The sequence below is a fragment of the Neofelis nebulosa genome, chromosome 15, assembly GCF_028018385.1.
Source record: "Neofelis nebulosa isolate mNeoNeb1 chromosome 15, mNeoNeb1.pri, whole genome shotgun sequence".
In the NCBI taxonomy this organism is placed as follows: Eukaryota; Metazoa; Chordata; class Mammalia; order Carnivora; family Felidae; genus Neofelis; species Neofelis nebulosa.
Window position 1 is genome coordinate 48,632,390 of NC_080796.1, and position 27,417 is coordinate 48,659,806.

Below are 27,417 nucleotides of genomic sequence, written 5' to 3' on the forward strand. Positions count from 1 at the left end.
GCCTAATCATTTCTAGGTTCTGATTTAAAGTGAAAGATGTGCACCTCTCCCTTTCACTTGAGCACTTAGAGGCCACTGTAGAGTTATCAGTGGCCTAATTTCAATATTGTTGTCTCTCAGGGGATAGGGAGAGAGAAGGGGAAAGAGCTGGGCAGTGGAGTCAGAACACACACAACATTATCGATTAAATTTGCTGTCTTACATGCGCGCGACTCTTGATGTCCCAAAACAATTACAACAGTAACATCAAAGCTCACTGGTCACAGATCACCATAGCAAATATAATAATAACGAAAAGGTTTAAAGTATTGTGAAACTTACCCAAACGTAACTCAGAGACAGGAAGTGGGCAAATGCCGTTAGAAAATTGGTGCCAACAGACTTGCTGGCTGCAGGGTTGCTGCAAACCTTCAGTTTGTAAAAAACAAACAATGAGCACATTCCCGTGGAACACGCCCTATGCACTGAGTACTATCCTAGGTCACGGGAATTAAAACTGTCTCTCCACCTTTGAGAAGTTCAAAAGAGCAGGTGATCCCCAAAAGACTTCACATATGAGTAGGGACAGATGATAGGGGGGAACCGCACCTTCCGCTTACGTGGACCTTATCCACCTACACACCTCCCCACCTTGGAAGAAGGGACTCAGCTGGGGGAGAGGGATGAGAGATTTCTGGCCTCAGAACGGTGTCTGGCCTCAGAACAGTTGCCAGAATGTCTGCAGGTGACCGTAGAGACATATTGGGTGAGACGGGGTGCCGCTTCCTGACCGTGTGCCTCCCCAGGTGCAACCGAATCCTGGACAAGAAAGGGGAAGTGGTGCCATTCAAGAACAAGGACCGAGATGAGATAGTGCGCACTGTCATCGAGCCCATGGCCTGCGAGGGCCTCCGAACTATCTGCATAGCTTACCGGGATTTCAATGACGGAGAGCCCCCGTGGGACAACGAGAGTGAGATCCTCACCGAACTGACCTGCGTCGCGGTGGTGGGCATTGAGGACCCCGTGCGCCCAGAGGTGAGGCTTTGGCTTGGCCAAAGGGTAAGAAAACGTGAACGGAAGTCTTCCAACAGCCCCTGGCGCGTGTGCAAGCTGAGCATGGTCCAATGGAAAGCCACCCAGGAGTCACAGGAACTGGGGTACTGGTTCCATTTCTAGCTGTGACCCCAGGCGTGTTACCTAACAGCTTCTCACTTGCAGGGATAGATGTTCCCAGGCTTCCAGCTTCACAAAACTGCTTTAGAGTGCTGAACTGCTAGAACGTGCCATTCTGATGGTTAATGCCGTCTGAGGGGTGAGAAGTATAGGTTTCATTGAGCTTATGATTTGATACCTAGAACAGCCAGGAGGCTGAGTTAACTGGGACACCATCCCCGCCTCCAGCCGCCTTCTTTCAAGCAACACATTCTTGCTGAGCGCCCCTAGGGTAGCTGAACACTATTCTAGACGCTAAGGCATCGGAAAAAGTCTCTGCTCGAAAGAAATTCAGACAGATGGACTGTTAGTTGTCAAGGCCCCCAGGCAGGAGAGGGCAGCATGCATTGGGGAAACTGCAAAGAACTGATATGGTTGGAGTATGGGCCAGGGGGGTGGAGAATGGCAAAAAACGTCTGCTGGGGAGGAAGACAGTGGCCAGATCTCAAAGGGCTGTGTATATGCCCTGCTAAGGAGTCTAGATCGCAGGGAGAGTAAGCTTTCACACCCAGCTCCTGAAGCAAATTTCCTCTTCAACTCAAGTTACACTAAAAGGCAAATCCAAATGTAGTACCGTGGGTAGGACAGAAGGGAGGTGACACCGGACAATATAAAAATGACCGGACGTAGCCAGTGCCCCGTGGCACTCTCCTGGGGTACCTGTCTCCTGTGTACAGTGAAGGGACCCTGAACGGGGACAGCCTAGCAGGCCTCACCACCCCACCTCCTCCTTTCCCCTTGCCTTACTCTCCATAGGTCCCAGACGCTATCGCCAAATGCAAACAAGCTGGCATCACTGTCAGAATGGTGACCGGTGACAACATCAACACAGCCCGGGCCATCGCCACCAAATGTGGCATTGTCACACCTGGGGATGACTTCTTGTGCTTAGAAGGCAAAGAGTTCAACCGACTTATCCGCAACGAGAAGGGCGAGGTGGGTCGCGGCCGGGGAGCCTGGGTCTCGTGTGGCGCAGCTGGGACGCGCGGGAGAAAGCGGCTGGCTTTTGTTGTGGTGGTCGTGTGTTTGTTTTTGTTTGGTTTTTGTTTTTTTGGAAGATCTAATCGGCTTTATTAAATGGTTTCATGAATCGGGCAGCAGCCCATAGAGAAGGGAGGGGAAGCTGTGAGGAGTTGTACCGCCAAGTGGGTGGTTTTTAAACTAAAATCTATTCATAGCGAGACGTTCCTTCTACCAAAGCTGCTCAGGGGGTAAAACTGCGAGTTTCCTGTCTCCTCGTTATCTTCATTCATAAGCTAACTTTTCAGACAGCCTCGCTAACTTTTCGCGTCTTCCCGATTTTTTTCAGTTAAGGAGTGATTTTGTACTGATTTCCCTCCATCCTCACCCTCCTGTGTCACCACCCCGTGACTAATGCTGGCACAGGTTTGTAAGAGGATGTGGTCTGTTAAATAAAAAAAAAAAAAAAAGGGCGCCTGGGTGGCGCAGTCGGTTAAGCGTCCGACTTCAGCCAGGTCACGATCTCGCAGTCCGTGAGTTCGAGCCCTGCGTCAGGCTCTGGGCTGATGGCTCGGAGCCTGGAGCCTGTTTCCGATTCTGTGTCTCCCTCTCTCTCTGCCCCTCCCCCATTCATGCTCTGTCTCTCTCTGTCCCAAAAATAAATAAAAAAAAAAAAAAAAAAAAAAGGATGTGGTCTGGGTGTGAAGCAGACCAGAGCTTCCTGGTCTACATAGAAACCACACCTAAGACCTTAGAAGCACGTTAGCCCCTGGAGCCAACAGCTAACCCCTGCCCACCTCCTGTCAAGGCTCCAAGAAGTAGGGGATTGGCTCCGCAGTAGGGAACCGGGAGGAAAAAAGAGACACGTGGAGCCTGAATGGTCACCATCAATGAATCTGCCCTTGGAGACTCAGCCGGATGTCTCATGTCCCGTGGAGGCCACGGTAGCAGCCGCCATGGGCCGTGGAATGCCAGCTCCCCCAGAATCTCAGAGCGTGGGGAGAAGTAAGCTTCTTCTGGATGACTATTCTGGGCTTGCCTGACCTGGTGTGGCCTCACGTTGGCAGGTGGAGCAAGAGAAGCTGGACAAGATCTGGCCTAAGCTTCGAGTCTTGGCGCGATCGTCCCCCACTGACAAGCACACCCTGGTAAAAGGTAAGCTTGGCTGCTGGCCAGGTACCTGGGGCAGAAGACAGCAGTCTGGGGCAGGGCAGACGAGGACCGTTGGCCAAAGCAACTCTCCTGTCCTGAACAGGAAGGTCCCAGGAGCGCTCTCCAGCTCGTGGGGGGAACAGACAGCTCAGCCAACATCTGTAGTCAACACATATAATAAAGTTGTTTTTAAACATCATGTCTTGGGGCGCCTGGGTGGCTCAGTCGGTTAAGCGTCCGACTTCGGCTCCGGTCACGATCTCGCGGTTCGTGGGTTCGAGCCCCGCGTTGGGCTCTGTGCTGACAGCTCAGAGCCTGGAGCCTCCTGCTTCAGGTTCTGTGTCTCCCTCTCTCTCTCTGCCCCTCCCTCACGGTGCTCTGTCTGTCTCTCACCGGTGAATAAATGTTAAAAAAAAAATTTTTTTTTTAATAAATAAATAAATAAATAAATAAATAAATAAATAAAATAGACACCATACCTTATTCGACCAGGGCAGGTTAAATGATTCCCATTTTGCACATAAGGAAGTTCGAGGCTGGGAAGACGAGTAGCTTACCCAAATTGGCCAACTGGTAAATGCAAGTGGTACAGTTCAACCCCCAGGTCTCTGTCCTTAATTCAACCGGTGGCTTCTCCACCAAACACCAGCTGCCTTAGGGCCCTTGGGCTGCCACAGGCTACCTGATAAAGACAGACTCATAGGTCAAGGTGCCACCTGTGAAACAATCACAGCCCTGGGGTGATGCTGTAGAACCTCCAGCATAGAGAAGAAAGAAGGAAAGAACAAAGTAGAAAGGGAGTTGGTCTCACACACACACACACACACACACACACACACACACACTCGCACTTGGACACCAGCCTGGACGCCAGAGAAAAGGCATCCAGGTATCACGTATGTGCATGTAGATGTGTGCACGTGTGTGCATGCTGGTGTCCCAACTCTGACCTCCCGATCTTTCTCCTGTCTTCTCCTTGGCCGGAAGAAGCCAGCCTCCTGGGAAGTATCATTTTCTGCTTTAACTCTTCCCTCCCGTTGTTCTGCTTCCTCTTCCTGCTCAGGAAGCACATGGCCCTCGCTGGCTGAGATGGAATGGAAGGACGGCTGGGCTTCCCCAGCTGGCTTCGGGACCCTGCAAGGCGTTTCCTCTCTCTGGGTTTCAGTTTTCTCCTCTGGAGGGTGATGGGAGTGGCGTAGATGATCTGGATGCTCTCCAGCCTTCTGAGTCTATACCACCTGTGGCTTCAGGCTGGCTGTCACTGTGCCCTTTGCTCCTCCCTCTTCAAAGTGCTTTGCCTCCTGGCCTTGGAGGCTGAGACACTGCTCTCCTCCGACCACCAGAGGGCAGGAGTGCACTGTCTGCTCTCGTTGCCAGAGTGGCTGCCCAAGACCGGATCAGTCCACCTCACCTGGTCTTCACCCCTTCCTGTGGTTGTTTTCAGCTAGTAGCTGCACTTCTATTTGTAAATTACCGGTGTTTACGTGCCTGCTGTCACATCGAAGGCTGGACAAGGTGCTCCTCTAGCCTTTCCTTACCTCAGATGCCTGCACAGAACAAGGCAAAGCAGTAGCAGCTTCTCAGGAACTGACAGATCTGTCAGGGCTCAGAAGGATGGTTACACTTTCAACATGCTATCAAGTGAGCTTGTAACCCACAACGTAAAGAAGAAAGGAAAGAAAGGGAGGTGGTAGCAGGGACCAGGGAGGAAAACCCCAAAAGCACCTTCGAGGGGAGCAGAGGACTGAGATGGCCCATGTGGACTCACCGGGGTGTGTCTGTTTCTCCCAGGCATCATCGACAGCACTATTGGGGAACAGCGACAGGTGGTGGCTGTCACTGGCGATGGCACGAATGATGGGCCGGCCCTGAAGAAAGCAGATGTTGGCTTTGCCATGGTAAGCAGCTCAGTACACCGGCTCTCTGCCTGCAAGCTGCCTTCTCCATCAGGAAGCCAGGACAGGCTTCTTTAGCCTGCCGCTTCCCGTGCCTCCACGTCCCACACTGCGCTCTTTTTTCTGACTCTGTCTGTCCTAACGACCCAGCCAGTGAGAGTATGTGTAGTGGGAGAGCCATCAAGGGTGAAGACTAGACGACACAGGCAGGGAAACCATGACGTATCAAGCACGTATTCCTTCGCCAGCACTGTTCATCACTCTGCTTTACGCTCGTGAGGCCAAGCGCATCAGAAGCACTTGGAGAGTTTATTTAAAATCGCATATCCCAAGGTTCCACATTTGGATATCTTGATTCAGTAGCACATGGGTGGGTCCCAGAAATGTTTGGCTTTTCCTAGCAGGCACACTGGTTCATTCTGACATTCCAGCAAATGTAGAAACCCCCGGATTGCAAATGTCATTCTCACACTCAAGTAGCTTATGATTGTAAGCCTCCCATATGTATTGCACTATTGGTGATTTTTTTAAGCCGTGGAAGGATATTCAAGAATAATCTGTGTTTGGGGTGCTCTCTTTAAAAGCAACCAAAAGGGACACCTGGGTGGCTCAGTCGGTTAAGCATCCGACATCGGCTCGGGTCATGATCTCACGGTTCGTGGGTTCGAGCCCCGCGTCGGGCTCTGTGCTGACAGCTCAGGGCCTGGAGCCTGCTTTGGATTTTATGTCTCCCTCTCTCTGTGCCCCTCCCCTGTTTACTCACTCTCTCTCTCTCTCTCTCTCTCTCAAAAATAAGTATTTAAAAAAAACCACTTAACTATTTTTTTAATACCATTATGAACTCATGGACTTAAGTATACTTGATGTGTTTTGATCCATTGCCCTTGTTGTTATTTTGACATTCACATTGACCCATCATTAGCCTCATGAATATTGCTGGGTCTTTAGATACAACGGCAATTGTCTTTAATACCTTACTTGGTTTCTGGCATGATAAAAGGTTCCAGAATCATCATGCATATTTCTCGTCCTGCCTGGAATCATCCATTTCTCAAAGGAGTCCTGCTTTTTGGTGAGAAATGGTATTTAGAGAACACAGTCTGCATGTCAGGGTGTTCCTGACTACTGAGTAATTCTTTGTTTCTAGATCTTTTCAATGGGCAAAGCTAGGAAATATATCTTTTATGCCTCTTTTTTTGTTTTTGTGTTTCTTTGTTTTAAAGTAAAATACCTCATGAATCCATATTCGTATTTCCAATGCAAATTTAGAATTATAGAACTCTAACTTGCTAATTTTATTTAACTTCCTTGATTTTATATTTATATCTCTTAAGCTGAAAATTCTGATCCTAATGTCATTAACATAATCATAATTCGCTTTACCCTAAAATATAGGTGATAGTCTCAAAAGAGCAATAATAATACAATTACTCTACTACAAACAGTTCAAGATCTTTCTTACAGTTCTTTTTTTTTATCCTGGAGGTATATCCTACCAGGTTCTGCCATCAAGGGACTATGTCTTTCAAACTGTCGTTTGGAACTTTTTTTAAAATTTTTTTTTTAATGTTTATTTTTGAGAGACAGAAAGGGACAGTGTGAGCGGGGGAGGGGCAGAGAGGGAGAGAAAGACACAGAATCTGAAGAGGCTCCAGGCTCTGAGCTGTCAGCACAGAGCCCGACGCGGGGCTCGAACCCACGGACCGCGAGATCATGACCTGAGCCGAAGTCGGACGCTTAACCGACTGAGCCACCCAGGCGCCCCTGGAACATTTTTCCTTTGTGTAGTTGTGCTACCAACTGGTTATACCAGTTCATTTATATCGTGTTGCTTTGCCTTTTGGAAATTGCTTTTTAAACTTCATTTCGTTTTATACTCATATAAAGTAGTTCTCTAGTTCTCAGGTCAAATATACAAAACAAGGTCTACACCAAGAAATCCAGCTTCTGCTCACCTCCACCCTGTTTCCTCCCCTCTTAACCCTAAGTAACTTACTTCTCTTGTTTTTGGTGTATCCTTTGTTTGCTCCTTTAAAACATAATCAAACACGTAATATGTTTGTATCCCATTCTCTTAGCTGAGTGATATTATCTATACTACTATCTATGGTTATCTATTTACACACCATACACTCTTTCTTCCGCATTGCTTTTTCACTTCATGTAACCTGGAGATTATTCCATAGTAGTGAGTACATAGAGTCCTCCTTCCTTTTTCTCCCCCTTTTTACAGCGCATGTTATGGCATTGTGTGGATTTATTAGAGAACTTTTTGATGGGGAAACCGACTGGTATAGTCTATGACAGGTATTTGTTTATTGCAATCCGAAAGGGAATATATTATTACCTGGTAAAGAGAACAAAATCGTCTACTACTAGAAGCCCAAGTAATGAATACTCTCCTCTGTGGATTGTAGGATTTGCAAGACTTGGGATAGAAGTATGGGCCGGTGGTGTTAGGGATGGTTTTGCAAAGCAAGTAGGGCTTAATTGCAAGGACCATTGACAACCGATGAGATTTAAATGGATGAGAAAGGAGGATGTTCCAGGTTTAAGGAAATGGTGTAAGTAGAAGTCTATATTCAAGAAGTGAATAAAAGATTCAGAGAACTGTGAATAAACCAGTGGGTTTTGAGCAGAAAGATTAGATAGGAGTAGGCTGGAGAATGAATCCATCCGAGTTCACCTGTTGAGGGCTTTGACCGTCAGTCTAGAAGAGTTACTGTTTCTAAAAGCACAGCTTTCAACCATTGATAATGTCTCTTCAGAAACCTTTAGTGGTTCCCCAGGAACAGAATTTTGAACAAGCATAGGACATCTGAACTGTGCTGCCAGACTACTCCTCCTGGAAAAAAAAGTAAGGTGACTTAGAGGTGGTGGGGGGGGGGGGGCAGGGACAAGGACTTGAGTGAGATACTAGCAGCGGGAAAAGCAGTATAAGGATTTAGGGGCACCTGGCTGGCTCAGTCAGTGGAGCTTGCGACTCTTAATCTCAAGGTTGTGAGTTCGAGCCCCACGTTGAGGGTAGCGATGACCTAAAAATAAAATCTTAAAAAAAAAAAAAGAAAGAAAGAAAGAAAGAAAGAAAGAAATGTATGAATTTGGAGGTAGAATAGATAGATGTGTTCCCTATCCTTTCCTTCATTTCTAAGGTGGGGGAGTAGGAGAGAAGGGAGAAAGGAATATCAAAAGATAACTGTCATTTCCAGCCTGGGTTCAGGAGTAACACGGTGGCATCCGACCCCAGCCCTGTTTTCTGTGGACTGACAACGTCACATTTTCCCTTGATCTTTGGAAGCGAGAACTCAAAATACGCCGGCTTGGTTATTAGCAAGGCAAGTGCGCCCTCTGGCGTTTCTGCCTGGTCCAGAAGCTTCTTGGAGGTCAGGAACTGCAGCCCTGGTCCAGAGCGTAGATAAGCCCTGCTTTAGCCAGTTTCTCACTGTTCTCCTTCCCTTTCTTACTCAGGGTATTGCAGGCACGGATGTGGCAAAGGAGGCCTCAGACATCATCCTAACAGACGACAACTTCACCAGCATTGTGAAGGCAGTGATGTGGGGGCGAAACGTCTATGACAGCATCTCCAAGTTTCTGCAGTTCCAGCTCACTGTCAACGTGGTGGCCGTGATTGTGGCCTTCACCGGAGCCTGTATCACTCAGGTGAAAGGAGCGGAGTGCGGGGTGGGCGAGATGGGAGAGGTGAGGCGGGGGCTAGGGAACGTAGGAGGCGGGGTACTGTCTACTGAGGATTACGGGCAGGAGTTTCCCCGGTGGCGTTGGGGCAGAAGTTAGCTCTGCTGAGTCTCCATCTGCCCGTGTGGAAGGATGGTAACTCATCTACCATTAATTAGCACATCCGTGTCAGCCGCTGTGATGGGTACTCCTATGTGTTATCTCTCTTCTTCAAAAGCAATCTTGGAGAGTGGGTATTCTCTCCATTTTACAGGTGAGGAAACCAGGGCTCAAAGAGGTTAAGTAATTTTCTCGAGGTCACTCAGCTGAGAAATGGCCAGATCCAAAGTCCGGGTGGATGGTGGGAGCTAGGCCATTGCAGGGGCAAAGGTGAGGCTGAGGAGGGAGGTAGGGGGTGTTTTCCAAGGAAAGCTAAAAGGACTGGTTCTTCTTCCCACCAGGATTCCCCACTGAAAGCCGTGCAGATGTTGTGGGTTAACCTAATCATGGACACTTTTGCCTCCTTGGCCCTGGCCACCGAGCCTCCTACGGAGTCTCTGTTGAAGCGTCGCCCCTATGGCCGCAATAAGCCTCTGATCTCACGTACTATGATGAAGAACATCTTGGGCCACGCAGTCTATCAGCTCACTGTCATCTTTTTCCTTGTCTTTGCCGGTGAGCCGAGGGTGAGGCTGGGGCTGGGGGAAGGGTCGGAGGGCTAAATGGAGATGGGGGCAGAGAATGGCCCGGGGAAAGAAGGTAGCAGTGGGGCACACTGAGCACCAGACTGGGAGTGATAACAGCTGCGTTTACTGAGTGTGTCCTCTCTTCCCACTACCTGGCACATTATGCTATTTGATGTACCCCTCTCAAGAATTTCACAAGGGTGGGGGTGCCTGGGGGGCTCAGTCGGTTGAGCGCCTGACTTCGGCTCAGGTCATGATCTCGCGGTGTGTGAGTTCGAGCCCCGCGTCGGGCTCTGCGCTGACAGCCCGGAGCCTGGAGCCCGCTTCAGGCTCTGTGTCCCCTCTTCTCTCTGCCCCTCCCCTGCTCGTGCTCTGTCTCTCTCTGTCTCTCAATAATAAATAAATGTTAAAAAAAAATTTTTTTTAAAAGAAAAAGAATTTCACAAGGGTGGCTTTCTATAGCTTTTTTTTTTTTTTTTTTTTTATAGATTATAAAAACTGAAGCTCAGGTCACATAATGAATAAATAATGGTACTAAGGTCAAACCTGTGTCTGCCCTGACCCCGGTCCACAGTTTTACCCCCACGCTGCACTACAAGAAGTCGAATTCAATGGAGCAAACTGAGAAAGAGGGTCAGATGCGTTGAGATGAGAGCTAACACTTAGAAGTATTTGATAACTGGTGTAGCTCAGATACTAACCTATTAGAACGGACACCGGCCGTCAGCAAGCAGTTTGGCCATGCCAGCGTGTTCTCACTCAACCTGAGCCCTCGTGGAGCCCATACTTCACCCACTAACGCTTCCTTCTTCCCCACTAGGTGAGAAATTCTTTGACATCGATAGCGGGAGGAAGGCGCCTCTACATTCCCCACCCAGCCAACACTACACCATTATTTTCAACACCTTTGTGCTGATGCAGCTCTTCAACGAAATCAACTCCCGCAAGATCCACGGAGAGAGGAACGTCTTTGCAGGCATCTTCCGCAACCTCATCTTCTGCTGTGTGGTCTTGGGCACGTTCATCAGCCAGGTGAGCCTCCAGCTGGAGTTGGGGTAGGAGGTCTGGGATGGCAAAGGCCAGAAGCTGAGAACAGGATTCCCTAGGTACGCAGGAGAAGACATGAGGGAATGATGGGCACTCGGGCTGTAGATTGAACACTTTCGGATTCCCAGGTGGCTTCCATTTGCACATGGCTCTGGAACTGGAGCCTGCTGGGTCAGGTGCTCCAGGGCAAGGCAACGTGTCGGTAGCCAATCAAATAAGACTTGTGGGATCCTTTGCTTATCTTTCTAAAACACAGAAATTTCACAAAGTGACCAAAGAGAGGGCCACTCTCCTAGGTCCTTTCCATGCCTCCTGCCAGCACGCGTGAAAGGTGCAAATACGTGCTGTACGGGGTCTCCCCTTGTCCCTGCCCCTTTGTTCACGAGGGGCTCGTGGCAGAAAATGCTGTGCAATTCACAGAGAAAGAGAAGTACGTGGTTCACATGCAGTTGACAATAAGCCTGACTTAGGCTCCTCTTGTAGAACTGGGGTCAAGGGCACAGTTGCCCTGATGGTAAAAGGATTGGGTTCCTTCCTCCTTGCCCTAGTCAGAGGTAGACTAAAACATCTGCAGATACAGGAGACTATGAGCTGGCCCTATGACAAAGGGCTCCTGAGTCTCTCCCAGCAGGTATCTCCCTTATTTACCCCCCTCCTCAATTCCCCTTCTCCATCCCTTTGCCTTCTCTTTGTCACCCACCGGCTTTAGTCACAAGAAGCCCCCAGCCCCCCTGGATCACCAGCTCGTCCCTTAATAATAGTCATAGTAACGATATCTGTCCCTCCATCAGGGTCTCTGTAAAGACTGTGTCTCTCTTCCCTTCTCCTCTTCTGGTTTCCTTCCTTCTCCTTCTCCAACAAGCCGATCAGGGCTTGCACCACAGGGATCACGGGGCAGGGGTTGATGTGGCCATGACGGCCTTGGCTGGACAGCTAGCTACCTGTTACCCATCAACCTGACGGTAGGCTGCCTCTTTCTCGGTTCTAGATTCTCATTGTGGAATTCGGGGGTAAACCCTTCAGTTGCACGAAGCTCACCCTGTCTCAGTGGTTTTGGTGTCTCTTCATTGGCATCGGAGAACTGCTGTGGGGCCAGGTGAGTACCGGCAGGGTCGCCGTGTGGGTCCACACAGCCAGCGACGCCCCTTCCTCTAGAGGAGATGGAACACGCACCGCGGGGACTCCCAGATCGTCCCCGTCATCTTCTCCTTCCCACCCCTTCCTACCCACAGCTTTCAAGATCTTCCCATCTTACAGGATCCCAGAGGGGACTGATCAGTGTCCACCCCTTCAGAGGCTTCGGATCTCTTCTCTAACCATGCCTAGAGACAGGCACGTCCCTTAGCTTCTCTGAGATGGGAGTGGAAATTGTCAATGGGATTTTGCTAAGAAGAAAAAAAAGAAATTGAGGGTCTTAGAAGCAGAAGAGTTTACCAAGCAGAAGTCTTTATTCTGATGAAGCCACAGTCTGGCTGTGAGCTGCTGTGCTGACAAAGTTTTTGTCTGGTTGTTGTTGTTGTTGTTGTTGTTGTTGTTGTTGTCGTCGTTGTTTTTAATGTTTATTTTTGAGAGAGACAGGGTGTGAGTGGGGGAGGAACAGAGAGAAAGAGGGAGACACCGAATCTGAAACAGGCTCCAGCTCTGAGCTGTCAGCATAGAGCCCGACACGGGGCTTGAACCCACGAACTGTTGAGATCATGACCTGAGCCAAAGTCGGACGCTTAACTGACTGAGCCACCCAGGCGCCCCACTGTGCGGACATAGTTAAGGGCTCCCCAGCATCCTGTTTTTCACCCCGACCTCATCTGGGTTGCATGCCTGACCCTCATCTAAGATATATCCAGACTCGCAAGGTCTCTAGAGAAGCAGATCACACAGTTCAGAGCATAGATTCTGGTACTGGCCACCCGGGTTTAAATCCCCATCTCCCTTCTACAAACTGAATCACTTCGAGCAAGTGTCTTACCCACTCTGTGCCTCAGTTTCCTCAACTTAAGATAATAGGATCATTGTTCATCGTTGTTGATCAGCCAATGACTTACAACAATGTCCAGGACCCATAAGTACCCAGTAAGAGTGAGCTGTTAATATCATAACAATATCATCACGTCTGGTTAAGTTTTGTTCCTTCCCTATGACCACCGTGTGCATCCCCCTCATCCCTGTCTCTGACCCGGGCTAAGCTCTGCTTTGCAGACCCCCACTCTCTACTGACTGGCATCTGGCCCCCTGGTGGCTTTGCTCTAAGTGGCCCCAGAGATCCTTCCCTGGGACCGCAGGCCTTCCCCCATAAACCTGCTAGTTGCTTCTTTCATATCCCCGAGGTGCCTCCCTGATTAATTGCTATCCCAGTTCCTAACACAAGTCGTTCCGCCCCATCTGTCTGCCGGTGTTTATGGATCAGGGGGTCCCTTTTATACTTGGGTAAAGCCCGTTTGTTTCACTATCAGAAACTCCCGTCTGCGTCTGGTCTTACGTGTGGCCACATAGCCTTGGTGCCGGATAATGGCCTCCCTTCTGTACCACGGAGCTCCTTCCAGTCATCCAAAAGTTGCACTTTGACATTCTTCCTATTTCAAAATACTTGACTCTGCATCGGAACGCTCATACAGTCCCTGTCTCCTCCGAACCCTGTCTGCTCCTCGTCTGTCTGTGGAAGAGAAGTGATTGAGCTTCCTGTGTGGTTTATTTTGAATTGCAAGCCCAACCCACTGCCCCATGTCTTCTGGTAATACTCCTCTGTCCCTCCCTCCTTGGCCTGTCCCACCCACTCCCTCATCCCAAGCCCAAGAAAACCTCTAGTAGCCTTTCACCCCCGTGTCATACACAGGAATTACTTTGCCCGTGGTAACTAGAAGAGGGCGCCCCAGCACTCTTCCTGCACTCTTCTCTTCGCCCATACACACACAGTGTGACCGTCCTGTCCCCAGACTTGTCTTCCCCCTGGTCTGGTCTCTGTCCCTTGCTACTCTGTATCATGCATTACAGTTCTACTTCCCTTAAAAGATCCATGGCAAAATGGAAAGGAAGAACTGAGACAGAAGGAGAATGAAGTCTACAACTAACCAGGCAGCTGGCTGGTCAGATACCAGAATGGAAGTTCTCCTTTGTATGTCCACAAATACAGAAGGCCTTCGTGATGGTCTGCCAGTTGGTAGGCACCGCCTACCTCCCCACCATGGGTGATAGGGTGAAGACTGACCTACCCGGGGGCCTGACCGTGCAAGCTGAGTGACAGCTCTCCCGCCCTGATTCTGGTGTCTCCCCTTTTGCTGCCCCTGTTCTCAGATAATCTCCTCGATACCTACGCAATCCCTGAAGTTCCTGAAGGAGGCCGGGCATGGCACCACGAAAGAGGAGATCACCAAGGACGCGGAGGGGCTGGATGAGATTGACCACGCGGAGATGGAGCTGCGCCGAGGCCAGATCCTCTGGTTCCGGGGCCTGAACCGCATCCAGACTCAGGTACTCTTCCTAGTGGCCTGTCCTCCCTCCGGGAGAAGAAATGTCTCCAGGTTGGGAGGTGTTGGGAGGGCAGCAGCTGTTCTTGGTGGCCGACATCTCTTCCCTCCCTAAGGCTCACTGCTGCTGGACAGCCCGGGCTCCCTTGCTTCAGGACAGATCGGGCAGCAGCTGCTGCGGGGGCTCCATAGTCAGAGGGCCTAGAGCACGGGACACCAACTGGTAGCATAGTCCTTTAGCTTCAGGTTGGCTCTAAACCCCACTTTGCCACCCTCCCGTTGGGCCGGCAAGCTTCCCGTGTAAGGTCTCTTGCAAGCACCAGACCTCACTTCAAGGTGGGAGACGTTCAGAGTCCTTCCCCACCCTTGAGGAGGAAGGAGTTAGACAATAGCTCTCAGCCAGCACCTCCAGCATACGCTGCACGCCCATCCTCGAGCTGCTGTTAGGCTAATGTAGCTGTTCTCCAGAGGGATCCTGGTCAAAGAAACCCATCCTCTTCCCCACTCAAACTTTAAGGCCATGGTGGGGAATCTGGGGGCTAAGTGTGTATAAATGACAACAGTCTTTCACTGCCTAAGCATCTTTTGCAGGATTCAGACTTGCTTCCCAAGAAGGAAGACGCTATCATTTCCCCAAACCTTTTCCCTTCTCGAAATTTGTAAAATGGCCTCGATGCTGCTTGAGCCCCCCGCCTGTGAAGCCCCAGAGCAACTTTTTGTTCCCTCCCTTTCCACGCAGCAACTGTAACCCACCTTCTCCTGGGTGGGCGAGCTGGTCTAGGCCAGTCATCCTATCTCTCGCCCTGTCCTTGCTCCATATGCCTCTATTGTCCTAGTCCTGAGATTTCCCACCCCCGGAGAGCAGGCCTGTTCCTCTCTGCTGGTTGGCTGGAGAGCCCAGAAACAAGTTCACTCTCTAAAATTAGCCTTGCACATGGTTTAGAAAGTTCCCTAGTCAAGCCCACCTCCTTAGTGCATAGGGAAGAGAGATCAAATGAACCTTCACAACTGAATATGCTGGGAACTTGTCTCCCACAGACGAGACAATGATGGAGATGGGAAGGAAGGGAAGGAAGGGCTAGGTAGGGAAACATGGGGGCTCCTCCCTCGCGCTCCTCCTCCCAGAGAGGGAAATTCCCACGGGACCTGCAAAAACCGAGCCCCCCCCCCCGCCCCCACCCTTCCAGGCCACTGGCTCCTGTCTCTAAGGCCCGGTGCTTTCCTTCAGGTCTGCTCCTTTCAAAATAACCTGTCTGCTTTTCTCTCCTTCAGGGTTACTGCCTCCTCCTATGTGATTTTTTTTTTCTTAGCCAGGATTCCCTCGTTCCAGCGTCTCCTGGCCCCTTGCGAGTCTTCTGTCCTGGGGGGCTGAGAATCATGGATCTTCCTTCCCCTCCACTACCGATTTCCATTCCCTCAACTCTATACCTCTCGGTTCCCTGCCTGCATAGCTTCTAGGAAACTGCCTTTCCCTGTGGGGGCCTGAGGCAGCTGGGCCAGAATGGCATGAAAGCCTAGGCAGCAAAGGCAACCCTCAAAGATGCCACCATGACCAAATCCCTGCCATTGGCGGTGTGCACCTGACCCCATAAGCAAATGGGCCTGGCTGTGCTCACCTGAGTCACAGACACCTGACGCTCTCTCCTGGCATCAGCCCGTCGGCCTCAGCAGGGCTCTAGCGAAACCCCCGCCATCTGATTGTTGGTCCTCATTGTCATTCTCATTGGCACACTTGGGGGGTGACAGGTGTTGCCCAGCTGTTGTCCCATCCTGGTCCCTTTAGTTTAGGGAGACCCAAAAGCACTAGAGAGCCGAAGCTTGGGAAACGTAAGGGCTAGACTCTTGGGAAGGTAACCCTGGGATCCACTTTCACTCTGGAGGTTGGGACTTTGTAACACTAACAGGCACTAAGGAAGGAGTGTGCACCGTAGCTCTGTCCTCCCCACGTGCAAACCCTTTCCTACCACGGGATTGGACTCCTCAGTCCCCTGGAACTAAAAACTATATAACGTGGTGAAGGGATGATAGTTTAGCTCAAACTTTGGTCTGAATCCAGAAACGCGCCCTAACCATTTCACGGCTTCTCGGGAAGCTTTAAAAATAAGAAGAACGGTCTGACTCATAAGGTGCCTGCCCTCCCACCTTCCCACCTGGGGAAATGAAGTCACATAAATGGAACCAGCCCTTGGTATTAAGCCTGTGGGCATTTTTGAGATGATTCAACCAGATCCTGAAGGAGAAAGGAATTCTTTTTGATTTGTTCCTTGTCACCTCGGGGTCAGGGGTAAGGACGGGAGGTCTGCCCCAGGCCCCAGACCAAGACCGTGGCTGGAAACGAAATGGCATGAATTCACCTCTGTCTCTGAGAAGTAGCACACAGAACACCAGAGGCCACTTGTGTGGGTTAGACTTGTAGCCACTAACCACCACCGGCCAGCTTCCTCCCCCTCCCTGGATCTGGCTACTGAGTCATTGTCAGACATCTGTCAGACATTTATCTCCAGTGTGTGACCGCAGCTAGTAACATTCTCACTCAAGAGCCTGGCCGCTGGATTCCTCAGCTCCCTTCTCAGGGGCTCTGTCCGTTTCAGCCCCGGGAGAGGGTGTCCCAGAGAAGAAACCCAGAAGCAGGTGAGCCCAGCCGTCGTGGCCTGGGAGGCTTTCCACCGGCCCTCTGTGTGTGGGCTACTCCACGCCTCTGTTTTTGCTTTAAACACAGGAGTTAGATTCCTGCAAAACCTGCAAAAACAGGTCGTCGATTTCATTGATTCAGAGGTTCCAGAGCCTCAAAATTCAGTAATCTATACTTTGCCTTGTGTCTTAAATTCCGTGCCTTATTTTTTCAGAGGACAGGTCAGCACAGTGAATAAGCTGTCACATCTGCCAGGAGTCATGGGGTGGAGAAGTACCTTTACATTTTAGATACATTTGGACACCCACACACCTAAAATGTCCTTCATAGGCTAAAAGGGAAGAGAAGACTGGATTCTGGCTGGGTATTTGGACTCCACGGCAAATTGTTCCTTAAATGAAGTATAATATGCAAATAACGGTTTCCCCCCTTCTCCTCACTCTTGCTTTGTGTCTGAGGGAATGTCGCTCTTTTTCCCGGCTCCTGTCCCCCTTTCCCAGCACTTTCCACCCCCCTTCCCTGACCCTCCAGGACCCCCGCCCCCTGCCTCTTTCTTCACCCCTCTCTGACTGTGGAGCAAAGCTGTCTCACTCTCTGATTCTTTGCAGATCGACGTAATTAACACATTCCAGACGGGAGCCTCTTTTAAGGGAGTCCTAAAGCGACAGACCATGGGTCAACACCTTGATGTAAAACATGTTCCTAGCTCATCCTATGTAACAGTTGCGCCAGTCAGATCTCCCCCCACCACTTCTGTTCCTGCTGCTGTTCCACCTCCTACTCTGGGCAGTGAGTGACAGTCTATTATGATGCATGATTTGCTAAAATGACCACAAGAGAGCACGTGGCATCCACTTTAACCAACCGTGGCATCCACTTTAACCAACCGTGGTTATCTTTTCCTTTTGGTTTTTCCCTTTGATCTTTGACTTAAGGGAAGAAAAATGGGACAGAAATCCCACTCCCAAACCAGCCTGTGTGCCCTTTTATTTATTTACTTTTTTTTAGTGTTGAAAAACTATTAAACCATAGGCATTTTAAAGGCAATAATCCTGTTTTCTGATTGTTCCTCTGCATTGCTCGTTTCTTCCTGGAGTTTTGTGTTGGTTTGTTTTGCTTTACTTTAGTTTTTTGTTTGTTTGTTCTGCTTTGTTTGGATATGTTGTTCCTCTCCTCTCCTCCTGCTCCTTGGAATCTAAACCTTATCTCCTAAGGTTAGATGTGAGCTTAGGCCAATGAAAACCCTGCACTCGCCTCATTTGGGGGCAAGTTTCAGACCTCCTGAAAATGAGTATGAAGAGAGCTACATTCCCATGGGGTTTTCTTACCAGTAGATCTGTCATAATTGAGCCAGTGTTGAAGTCGGTCGCTTAGGCTACCTCTCTGTCGTGAGCTGGTCATACTGGCATAGAGTAGCTGAGTGTGAAGAAAAGAAGGTGTTCAGTTCACATGCACAGGGCTAAGTGTCCCTAAGGTTTCACTTTTCAGGGACTTTAAACCAAACTTTTCAGGGACTTTAAACCAATTGAATTCACATGTGGGCAGGAGAAATGTATAGGCAAAGGTCAACATAACATGTTTTTCTTCACTCCAACTTTTTTTTTTTTTTAAGGAATCTCTGAAGAGCAGCTTTTGCTTTGTTTTGTTTTTGTTCGCTTTTCCTTTCCTCTAGTTTGATTGTGTCGGCCGTAGCCAGCCCTTCGCGTTTTATTGTGCGTATAAGGTTTTAGGAACCCCTTTCGCAGCCAGACTGTCAATTGGAATGCTGCCAGTGTTTAACCTAAGATCTGGTGTTCCCTTCGGTAGATTACTGGATTCTTGCTAATGCTTTTGCCTTCCTGTTCCTGGTCACTTTACCTTCCCCCGATGGGACAGAGAGGTGAGAGAAGGCTCTTTGCTGATAGTGCAAGGTACTTGGTGGGGAAGGAGTCTCTGTGTATGAAGTTTATTGTGAGCTTCAGATAGTTGAGTGTTTCATTTATCTCTTTCTCCCCCACTTCCAACCTCCCCCCCCACCCAAACCCTGGAACAGGGAGGTGAAGAAAGAACAGTTGCATTGTCTATGGTTCACGTGGTTGTGACCTGTGCAGGTTGACCAGACTTAGATTATTTGTTGTCTTTTCAGCCAACTCTAAGGGTTGTGGGGTGACATATAGGAGGGGGTTCTCTACAGATACATATTTCTATAGATACATATTTCCTAGGCCCCAAAGCAGTCAAAGAACAAAATAAGTCCTACCCTTCTCTCTCTGGTCCTTCCATATTCCTCTCTTATTTCCTTTTTTCATCTAGTTTTTCCCTGTCCTTCTAACTAGCATCTGTTCTTTTTTAATTATGCCCTTCTTTTAGGAAGGGTTAGTGGCAGACGTCCCTGTGATGTGAAGGTAGAAAGAGACTAAGCAGAAGACAGAGCCCATTGGGCTCTTAGGGAGTTGCCGGTAGAAGGTGTGGTCCACACCCTCAAAGATAGAAAATCAGTCAAGAGACACAGCCACGCCTGCTCTTTCTCCAGCTGTGTGCCTTCTTACTTGGCCGCCCTAGAAGAAATAGTCACGCATTTGAAGACCCCCTTCCCCACTCCAGATCTCTAAGTGAATTCAGTTATTTATCTAACTTTCTGTAGATAAATCTTTAAGATTTCCCTCTATAGGAAAGCCCTACTCCCTTCTCTTCCCCTGGTTTCTGAAAAGAGAACAGAAAACTGTAGAATATAGCTGAAGAAACGGAGTCTTCATCTGCCCCTTCGTAGAGCTCCAGAGAGTGGCCCTGAACCCTCACACCTAATGGAAAGTCCAGCCTGGTTGGGACTCCTAAGACATGAGAAAGAGTTACCGTTCAATCCATGACTCCACCCATAGGACAGGGGCCACAGAAGTGTCATTTCCCAGCCGTTTTGAGAGATGAAAACTGGGGAAGGAAGGGCTGATTGGCCGAGGGGAGAGTGTCAATGGCTTTCACAGCACCCTCTTCACCAGCTATGTCTTGTTCCCCGTACGCGGCTCACGCACCAGACATCAAGAAAGGAGGATCCCACCTCTGCTTGGGGTGGATTGGTGACGATGTATCTGTGCGATTGTGTTACATACTCTCTGAGGCCAGTGCTGGAGCTGAGGAGCATTCTGGCACCCTTCTCCCTTCTCTCTGCCACCAGGCCACTAGATGGTGCCACCTAGCTCCCTGACCCCTCTTCCTTTGAGCTCTTTATGCAGGATGCTGGTTTCCCTTTAGATTCTAGAAGCCCTGCAGTCTAGCCGGATGACTGTTCCTTGCTCCCCCAAAGAAGAAATCATCCCTCTTTTTCCATCTACCCATTCCAATTCACTTTTATTTCCCTTACGGTTTACCTGTAACAATGTTATTGATCACCCCAACAGGTGAGAGGAAAAGCCAGAAAACAGGGCTCCAGACCCTGACTCCAACCCCCGTTTTTAAAAATCTCTTTTCTGTATTGGACTTCACACAGAGTTGTTTTCATTAAGTATTCAGTGGCTTAAAAAAAAAAAATAGAAGCAGGAAGTTTGAAAATCACTGATACTGAAGAGAAGCAACTGTTGGTATAAAGGTCCCTGTTCTTCAGCAGCACTTGTTAAACACTTTGAAATCTCAAGAGCAGGTGGAAAGCGTGGGCCATGCCATCACTCCTACAGGGGGGTGACATGGCTTTGAACCCACCTCTTGAGCCTCTGTTCCATCCGATCTGACCTAGATCTGGAGCAAAGAGCACATGACAGGTAAAATTCACCCATCAGATGGTCACTAAAAGTCCTAGCAGGGTGGAAAAGTAGGTCCTTACTTTCCGTTCAGCATGGTGAACGTGTGCCCAGGTTCCTTGCTTCTTCTTGGCGGAAGCGTTGAGCTGATCCGACCCAGTGGCAGAGAGTCCTTTGCCTTCTAAGCTCTGAGCACCCTCAGTCCCGGGTGGGTCCTGCCGTGCTGTTCTGGGATGGAGGAAAGCCTCGGCTGGTAAAGACACAACTTTAGTGGATCCTCCTGGCGCATTAGTCTTAAAGGTTCTGTACAATGACCGAAAGCACGGCCTGACTCTTTGTGTCTCTGCTGTGTGCACATTCTTGCCTCTTCTCCAGGGACACATTCTCTGCTGCAACAGCAGAGGGGTGGAAGAGGTGCCTTACGCCGACATTCATCATTCCTCGCCCTGCCCCTCCCCCACACAGCAGTTTCTCCCGCATCGCCCCCATTTCTTTTCTGATGAAACCATTTTTGGACGAGACTAGAATCAGCCACCTCCCAACAACTAAAACTGCCCTACCACCACCGTCTCTTCCCCCCAGCCTCTCCCTCCAACCTCTCGGGATCCAACCTCCTGCCCCTACCCCAATTCTACTAACCCAGGTTCTAAACCATACTTGCGAGAGGCCTACGGTTCAGAAAAGCAGGCCGCCAAAAGAGCTAGTGCCTGTGGACAAGGCGCCAGGTGGTCATGGGAATCAGTTGTTTATTTTTCTCTCTTCTCTAAGTTGACTGCATCCCTTCCCTTTTTGTGCGGTAGAAAAAAAGACCTTGACCCTTCTAGGACAGTGCGGTTCCCTCTGCCCGTTAAAACTACAAATTGTCTGTAGCACGGCCTCCCGGGTTGGGTGCCTTCTCTCCGGGTCCCATCCTCTCCCTTCTCCGCCTAAGGTCGTGCTCCTCTTCCAACTTACAAACAGCTGGACAGAGCCACAAGGCCCGGCACAGGTGCTGTGCATCAGAGACACGACATGCATTTGAATCGTGCAGGCCACCTCTTCTGTCAGTAGTCAGAAGGAAGGCATCTTCCGATACCTGTATTTCCTCCCCATCTGCCAGGGGAGGGCCTGAACGGCGGAGCTCTGCTTTCTTTCGGGGAAGGGGACATGGTTGAGGTGGCAGGATGTAAGCGTGTGCATGTTCCCTGACTGAAAGAGCAACTATTAAGCTGGAGAGTCTCAATTTCTTGCATGCTGCCAACACAAACGAAGATTGTTTTGTCTGCCTTGCTGCACGGTATCCATGGTCACTTATCACCCAAAGTATATCCTGTATGTGTTTGGCTCTTTAAGGGGTTTAAACAGATAACTAAACGTCGGTGTGTGAGTTTTCCGTTCCACGTTCGCAAAATGTTTGGCCTCAACACAGAAAGCCACGTGTCTGAATCATCTTTTCAGTTTGGCTATTAATTTGCACCTGGGTCCAATGCCCTTGCCTTCCATCCAGAAGAACTAATGAATCTTTGTTTTCTGTTTCGTTTTAAGAATGGATTGTTTGGGAACGCTAACTTTGCTTTGGGTTCTCTGCCTTTTGTTTTTTTCTTTCTTTCTTTCTTTCTTTCTTTCTTTCTTTTTTTTTTTTTTTTAATGCAGCTTTTGAAATATTCAGTTGTTTGCCATTACTCACCCCACCCCAACCCCGTGCTTGGAAGTTGATGTTCCTGGTGTTCCGTGATTTCTTATGTGTTTGATTTTGATTGTTGAGCAGTAGTTTCTTGTAGTTTGGGTTTTGTTTCTCTCCTCCAACCACCAGTTCTTTGTTCTACTGGCCAATTCTCACCTTCGTGTTTTCTCGTCCTCCTTTTCCTTCCCCTGGTATAGATCAAAGTGGTCAAAGCGTTCCATAGTTCCCTCCACGAAAGCATTCAGAAACCCAAGAACCAAAACTCCATCCACAACTTCATGACCCACCCTGAATTCGCCATAGATGAGGAGGTGCCACGAACACCACTCCTGGATGAGCATGAGGAGGAAGATCTCGAACAGGCTCCTAAGGCTGGGACTAGGGTGCTCCTGTTGGATGGTGAGGTCACCCCATATGCCAACAAGAACAACAATGCAGTGGACTGCAGCCAAGTGCACATCGTTGCCTCCCATGCGGACAGCCCTCTACACAGCCTGGAGACATCAGTTTGAACTTCATTCTCTGGCTCCCGTCCCCGCTTTCCCCATTTCCTTTCTCATCTGTCCCATCTCTAAGGTGACGATGGGACTTTTCACTGTCATGTCAGCTGCTCCCAAGTATGTGTGAACCCCCACCTGACCATGAAGAGGCAAGAGTACAGACCAACAAGGATTTCAACTTAAACTTGAGTTGGGGTTTGTAGCAGGACCCAGTCAAACCCCAGGCAGGTAATGAATGGTAGAATCTATCCCTTGGGTGTATCAGTTGTCATTTTTAAAGAAATGATGACAATCCTCTTGGCATCTACCCCAACCCAGACTCTTCCCGGTATGTATACATATGTCATCAACTCCTGACTTCTGGATTTTACCCTATGAGTCTGTGCCATTTATAAGCGAGGTTGAGGGTTCAGAGAGAGAAAATATCCCCAAACGAAATGTGTTGAGATAGGAATGGAATGTATAGAATCATCTTATAGAGTGGTTGTTTTTAAAATGACTTTCCCATTTTCAAACCTTACACCTAAAGCCCTCTAGCTCTTTCTGCCCTTCTAGTCAAACCTCCCCAAGGTTCTTTTGGTCTTTTGTGACCATTGTCTTCCTTACTTTCACTCTTTCTTTTTTTCCCCCCTTTTTTTCTTTTTTCTTTTTCTTTTGTCTTTTCTTTTTCTTTTTTCTTTCTTTTTTTTTTTTTTTTTTTTTTGTCATGATGATTGAGAAATTGGAAAGGACATGGCTGAATTGAGTCAACTTTGGCCATTCTCCCTTCTGGCCCCAGTGGAACCCTTGGTTTAGTCTTAGAGGAGGAAAGGTTTCTCTGCTAATAAGATCCTTTTGAAGCAATTGAGAGCTGGTAAGAATGTGTTTCTGTTGTTGTCAGGTTACCTTCCACTTCTAAACTGCCATCTTGTCAGGTGTGTATCATTTCTAAGTGCCAGGGAGCTCAGCCTTGACCATGAGGCTTTCATATGTTTGGTATGCAATTTTTACCATAAGCCTGATTGTTCTCCTATTCCCAAAGTGGTAGCAAAGGAATTAATTGAGACCGGCCCTGCCTCCTAAGTGGACTTGGATATTGAGGACCAACAGCTGGCAGTTCTAGGACAAGACAGACCATCAAAGCCAACTCTTGTGCAATCCTCCTTGGGTTGACCACTACCGCTTTCAAGGCCTTCTGCCAAGGCTCTTGTAGGACAGGACCTGATTGTTGGGGAAGTGAGTACTGAGAAGCCTTGGGAGAGGCCAAAGGGCCATCCTAACAGGATCAGAGAAACCCTTCGTCCAAGAAAACCAGACACTCTGAGGTTAGGTGCCCAAGTACCAGCTTTGACCTATCCTTCATCTTTCTTGTTCTGCTCTTTCGTGGCCCCTAACTCGTCTGGTCTCTGAACAGGTCCCAACCTTTCTCAAATATTCTGCTTTTGAAAATACACATCCCAAGTGGACTCCAGTGACATTTTGCTGACTTGAAGGAGCAAAAGACCCACCCTGAAAGTCTCTCCTTCCTCTCTCCCTTTCTCCCACATGACCCACTCAAGGCCCTCCCCAGAATGTGCTCGACTGTAAAGCCCTGTGCCTTCTCTCCCCGAACACTGCCCAAAGCATCCCCTTCCTCCCTGCCTCTCAGGAGTTGGGGACTTTGCCAGGAGATGTTTTTTTTTTTAAGTATTCCTTAAAGGGACAAGGTGGAGCCACGTTTGCAGGAGCTTCATTTTTATCCCTGCTGATGTGGACGTCAGCTCTTCTGTGCAGGGATTATTAGCTCATGTCTACCAGTTCCCATTAAATAAATGAGGCCTGTCCCCCTCTTTCAAGAGTGATGGGAGTAGGGAGTAGGGCTCGAGGCTCTTATGAACTGCCAAATGTCCACTTGTGACCGTAAGGTGGCCTGAACCTGTGCTCTCTGGCCTTCTCTTCTAGATCCCTCCTCCCTTACCCCTTCCATCTGAGCTGTCCGAGGTAGAAAGAGCAAGGAAACAATACCCCCTACCCATCCCCATTCCTACGCAACCCACCAAATTTGATTTGGGTTTTTATAAGGGTCACGTGCTTCAGCAATCTTTTCTCTGTCTTAAATACTCCTATGGGGACAAAACAGCTCACCCAAGGTGTTAGGTGTGCACATACATATTTATTAAGTACATGGGAAGATTTAGTTCTGTCAAGTCTCTTATTACCTCAGATCAGTTTGAAAAACAAGCCAATAACAAACTTTGGAGGCTATTTTACCATTCCTGCTCCCAAAAGACTCTCATGGTGCCTGACAGGTTACTCTTGAGAGCTTGCGTCTACTTGTTTAAGCTCAATGGTTTTTGTGGTTTTCCGTGGTAGGAGAGAAAAAAAAAAAACAAATAGAGAAATATTATGCAAAAAATATAGTTTTCTTTAGATCAGAAACTGATATTTTTGAGTCAGCCATATGTATTTTGTTTAAAGGATTCGAAATTAAGTGCTGTCATGTTACCCTGTGGAAGGAGCATATAACCAGCTGTTTGACATGACAGGTGACTTAGTATATTTGTAATTGGTTTTAAAACCAATGCACCGTACTTCCTTTCTCCAAACAGCCATCTTTATACTTAGGGGAAAAAAATTTGTTGGGTTCTAGACTTTTTTAATATAAATTTTGTTGATATGGAATTGAGTAAGTTTAAGTGTTTATGTGCATATGTTTTTTATATAAGTTTTTTTTTCTATTCAGTTTTAGTGATCCAACTGGCAGTGAGTCAATATGGCACAAGTTACTAAAGCTTTCCCCCAATATGGTGCTTTAGATCTGAAAAGGGTCTGATGGGGAGAAGGGGAAATTACTATCCTAGATGAACCTAGAAAAATGGGGCAATAGACTGTGAATGGGAAGGAAAGCATCCAGCAAGAAGGGGTAGCCAGCAGAAAATGAGGGTATGTCCCCCATGGAGATGGGTGCCAGGCTTTTTAGTGACTGGTGAATTAAGATCAGGGGCCTTGGTTGGATTTTGTTTCTTGATGAGTAGCTGGCAGAGTGGTACCCACAACACGAATATCTCTCGGGCTGCAAGGATGCTCTGATTTGGGGGTTGCATTTTTTATGGTTCTTTCACCTCCTGTTGTCCCAGGAGTTTTCCCTTAATGAGTCTTTGTGCAAGGATCTGATTCGGGACTTCCCCTCCCCTAGAAATGTTGTGTGCAATATATTAGACGGGGGATAGATTTCTAAGTGGAAAAAACAAAGGCTGGTTCTAACCCCGGGTGGTAATCTTGGGGCTAGGTCCTTCCCATAGGTGCCCTCTGAAGTGACTCCCCCATCCCTAAAGGTGTTAGACCACCGAGCAATCCTTCTGACACTTGTGGGTTCTTTAGGGTCTAGGTTTCTTCTTCCACTTGAGCGTCAGAGGGGAGAGTTTGCACTGTTACATCTGAGCGTTGACCTCGCTGCCGAAATCCCGGGCGGGGGGGGGGGGGTGGCAAGCTCGCATGTGTCCTGCAACCTCTAAATGCCTCACCTCCTTTTTTTCCTGCTTTCTTTTGCCTAACGATTGAAGCAGCCTGGGAATACCATCACAAAGTGCACACTTCCTCACTTTCCGTATCTAGGGACCACCCGCTGCAGCGGTGGGGATGAGGCGCTTGTAAATGCCTGCTATTCTGAAGCCATTCCAGCCTTTTCCTCAGAATAGACCAGACGCCCTTCCATTTAGCTCAGTGCCAGTGCTCTGCCTTCCCAGCCCTGCTGTTAGGCCTGCTGTCCCCTTTCCTCTTGACGAGGAGAGACGGAGGGAAGTGAGCTCCCCGTGACCGAACTGGCCTTTGGTTCAGATTTGCTCCCCATATGTATCTATGCCATATGTGAATATGCCATATATATGTGCCAACAAATCTATCTACGTTGTTCTTTTCCGATCAGCACGCAGGTAGGAACTTTGAGTTTCTTCTTCTCTTTTTTTTTTTTTTTTTGTTCTTCTTTTTTTCAGTAATTAGTATAACAAGCACTGGTATTTTTGTATAAAAAAGAAAAACAAACAAAAGATTGACTAGTGTGGTCTGCATGCCGTCAACAAACATGGCGACAGCCAAGCAGCAGTGTGCGCCCCAGTGTGTGTTACCATAATTCGCAGTTCAGCCGAACAGTGCACCCGATCTGTATTTGCGTTCCGATATTATTGAAGCTCTCTGTACAACGTTTTGCATGTATTTATATGGTTCTTAAAGGAAAAAAAAAATGCCGTAAACCGGCAAATCTGAAATTCAAATACGCTGTCCACTGAGACGGGAAGAAGAGGAGTTTTAAAAGATGGGGGAGAAAAAGGGATATATATATATATTTTTTGGAACCAATAAAGCTTGTTGCTGATGAGAATCAGTACTGCCGTGCACTGAAAATAAAAACCCATGCCCACCTGTAACTGCGCTGTCCTCAATGTGTCTCCGCTGGGGGGGTCGTGTCACCGGGGGTCCGTGGGAAGGGGAACCTGCCACCGTCACATCAGGAACCCCATCCGTGCAAGCCCGGAGCTCAGCTTGTCACTGGACCCTGACATGCTTCTCTGCCAGCACGTCCCTCTGGTGACTCGTGGCCCCGCTTGCCAGGCCCCTGCGCCGACGGTAGGAGCTTTGCTCCCCTTGCTTCAGGCAGAATCCACAGTTGGTGGCGCTGCAAAGCTAGAGCTTTTGAGAGAGGAGATTTGGAAGGATTAAGAGTCCGACCTGGCAGTCCTTTCTTTTTTTCTTTGCCTTTATCCTTTTTTTTTTTTTTTTTTTTAATGAAATGCCCTTTGGAAAAATTCATTCCCCTGATATTAGCACTTTTTTACCTACCTTACCTCTGGGGTTCTCCAGTCCCTCCCTTCCCAAGGTTTCTGTTCTGTT

General features: G+C 48.6%; 1 protein-coding gene across 9 annotated transcripts in view; it reads left to right on the plus strand.

Annotated features, from left to right (window-relative positions):
• ATP2B4 (ATPase plasma membrane Ca2+ transporting 4) overlaps window positions 1-26,954 on the plus strand; it is a 98,368-nt gene extending 71,414 nt beyond the window's left edge. For 4 of the 9 annotated variants that reach the window (XM_058701352.1, XM_058701353.1, XM_058701351.1 and 1 more), the window contains 10 exons: window positions 786-1,017; window positions 1,951-2,130; window positions 3,222-3,309; window positions 5,098-5,204; window positions 8,670-8,861; window positions 9,335-9,548; window positions 10,380-10,591; window positions 11,595-11,702; window positions 13,895-14,071; window positions 22,270-26,954. In XM_058701352.1, coding sequence (XP_058557335.1) covers window positions 786-1,017; window positions 1,951-2,130; window positions 3,222-3,309; window positions 5,098-5,204; window positions 8,670-8,861; window positions 9,335-9,548; window positions 10,380-10,591; window positions 11,595-11,702; window positions 13,895-14,071; window positions 22,270-22,584 — 1,825 coding nt within the window. In that variant the 3' untranslated portion in view covers window positions 22,585-26,954. Of the gene's footprint in view, window positions 1-785; window positions 1,018-1,950; window positions 2,131-3,221; window positions 3,310-5,097; window positions 5,205-8,669; window positions 8,862-9,334; window positions 9,549-10,379; window positions 10,592-11,594; window positions 11,703-13,894; window positions 14,072-17,307; window positions 17,489-22,269 lie in introns of all 9 variants that reach the window. The other 5 variants (XM_058701355.1, XM_058701357.1, XM_058701359.1 and 2 more) reach the window with 4 other exon arrangements.
• Window positions 26,955-27,417: the final 463 nt, after the last annotated feature.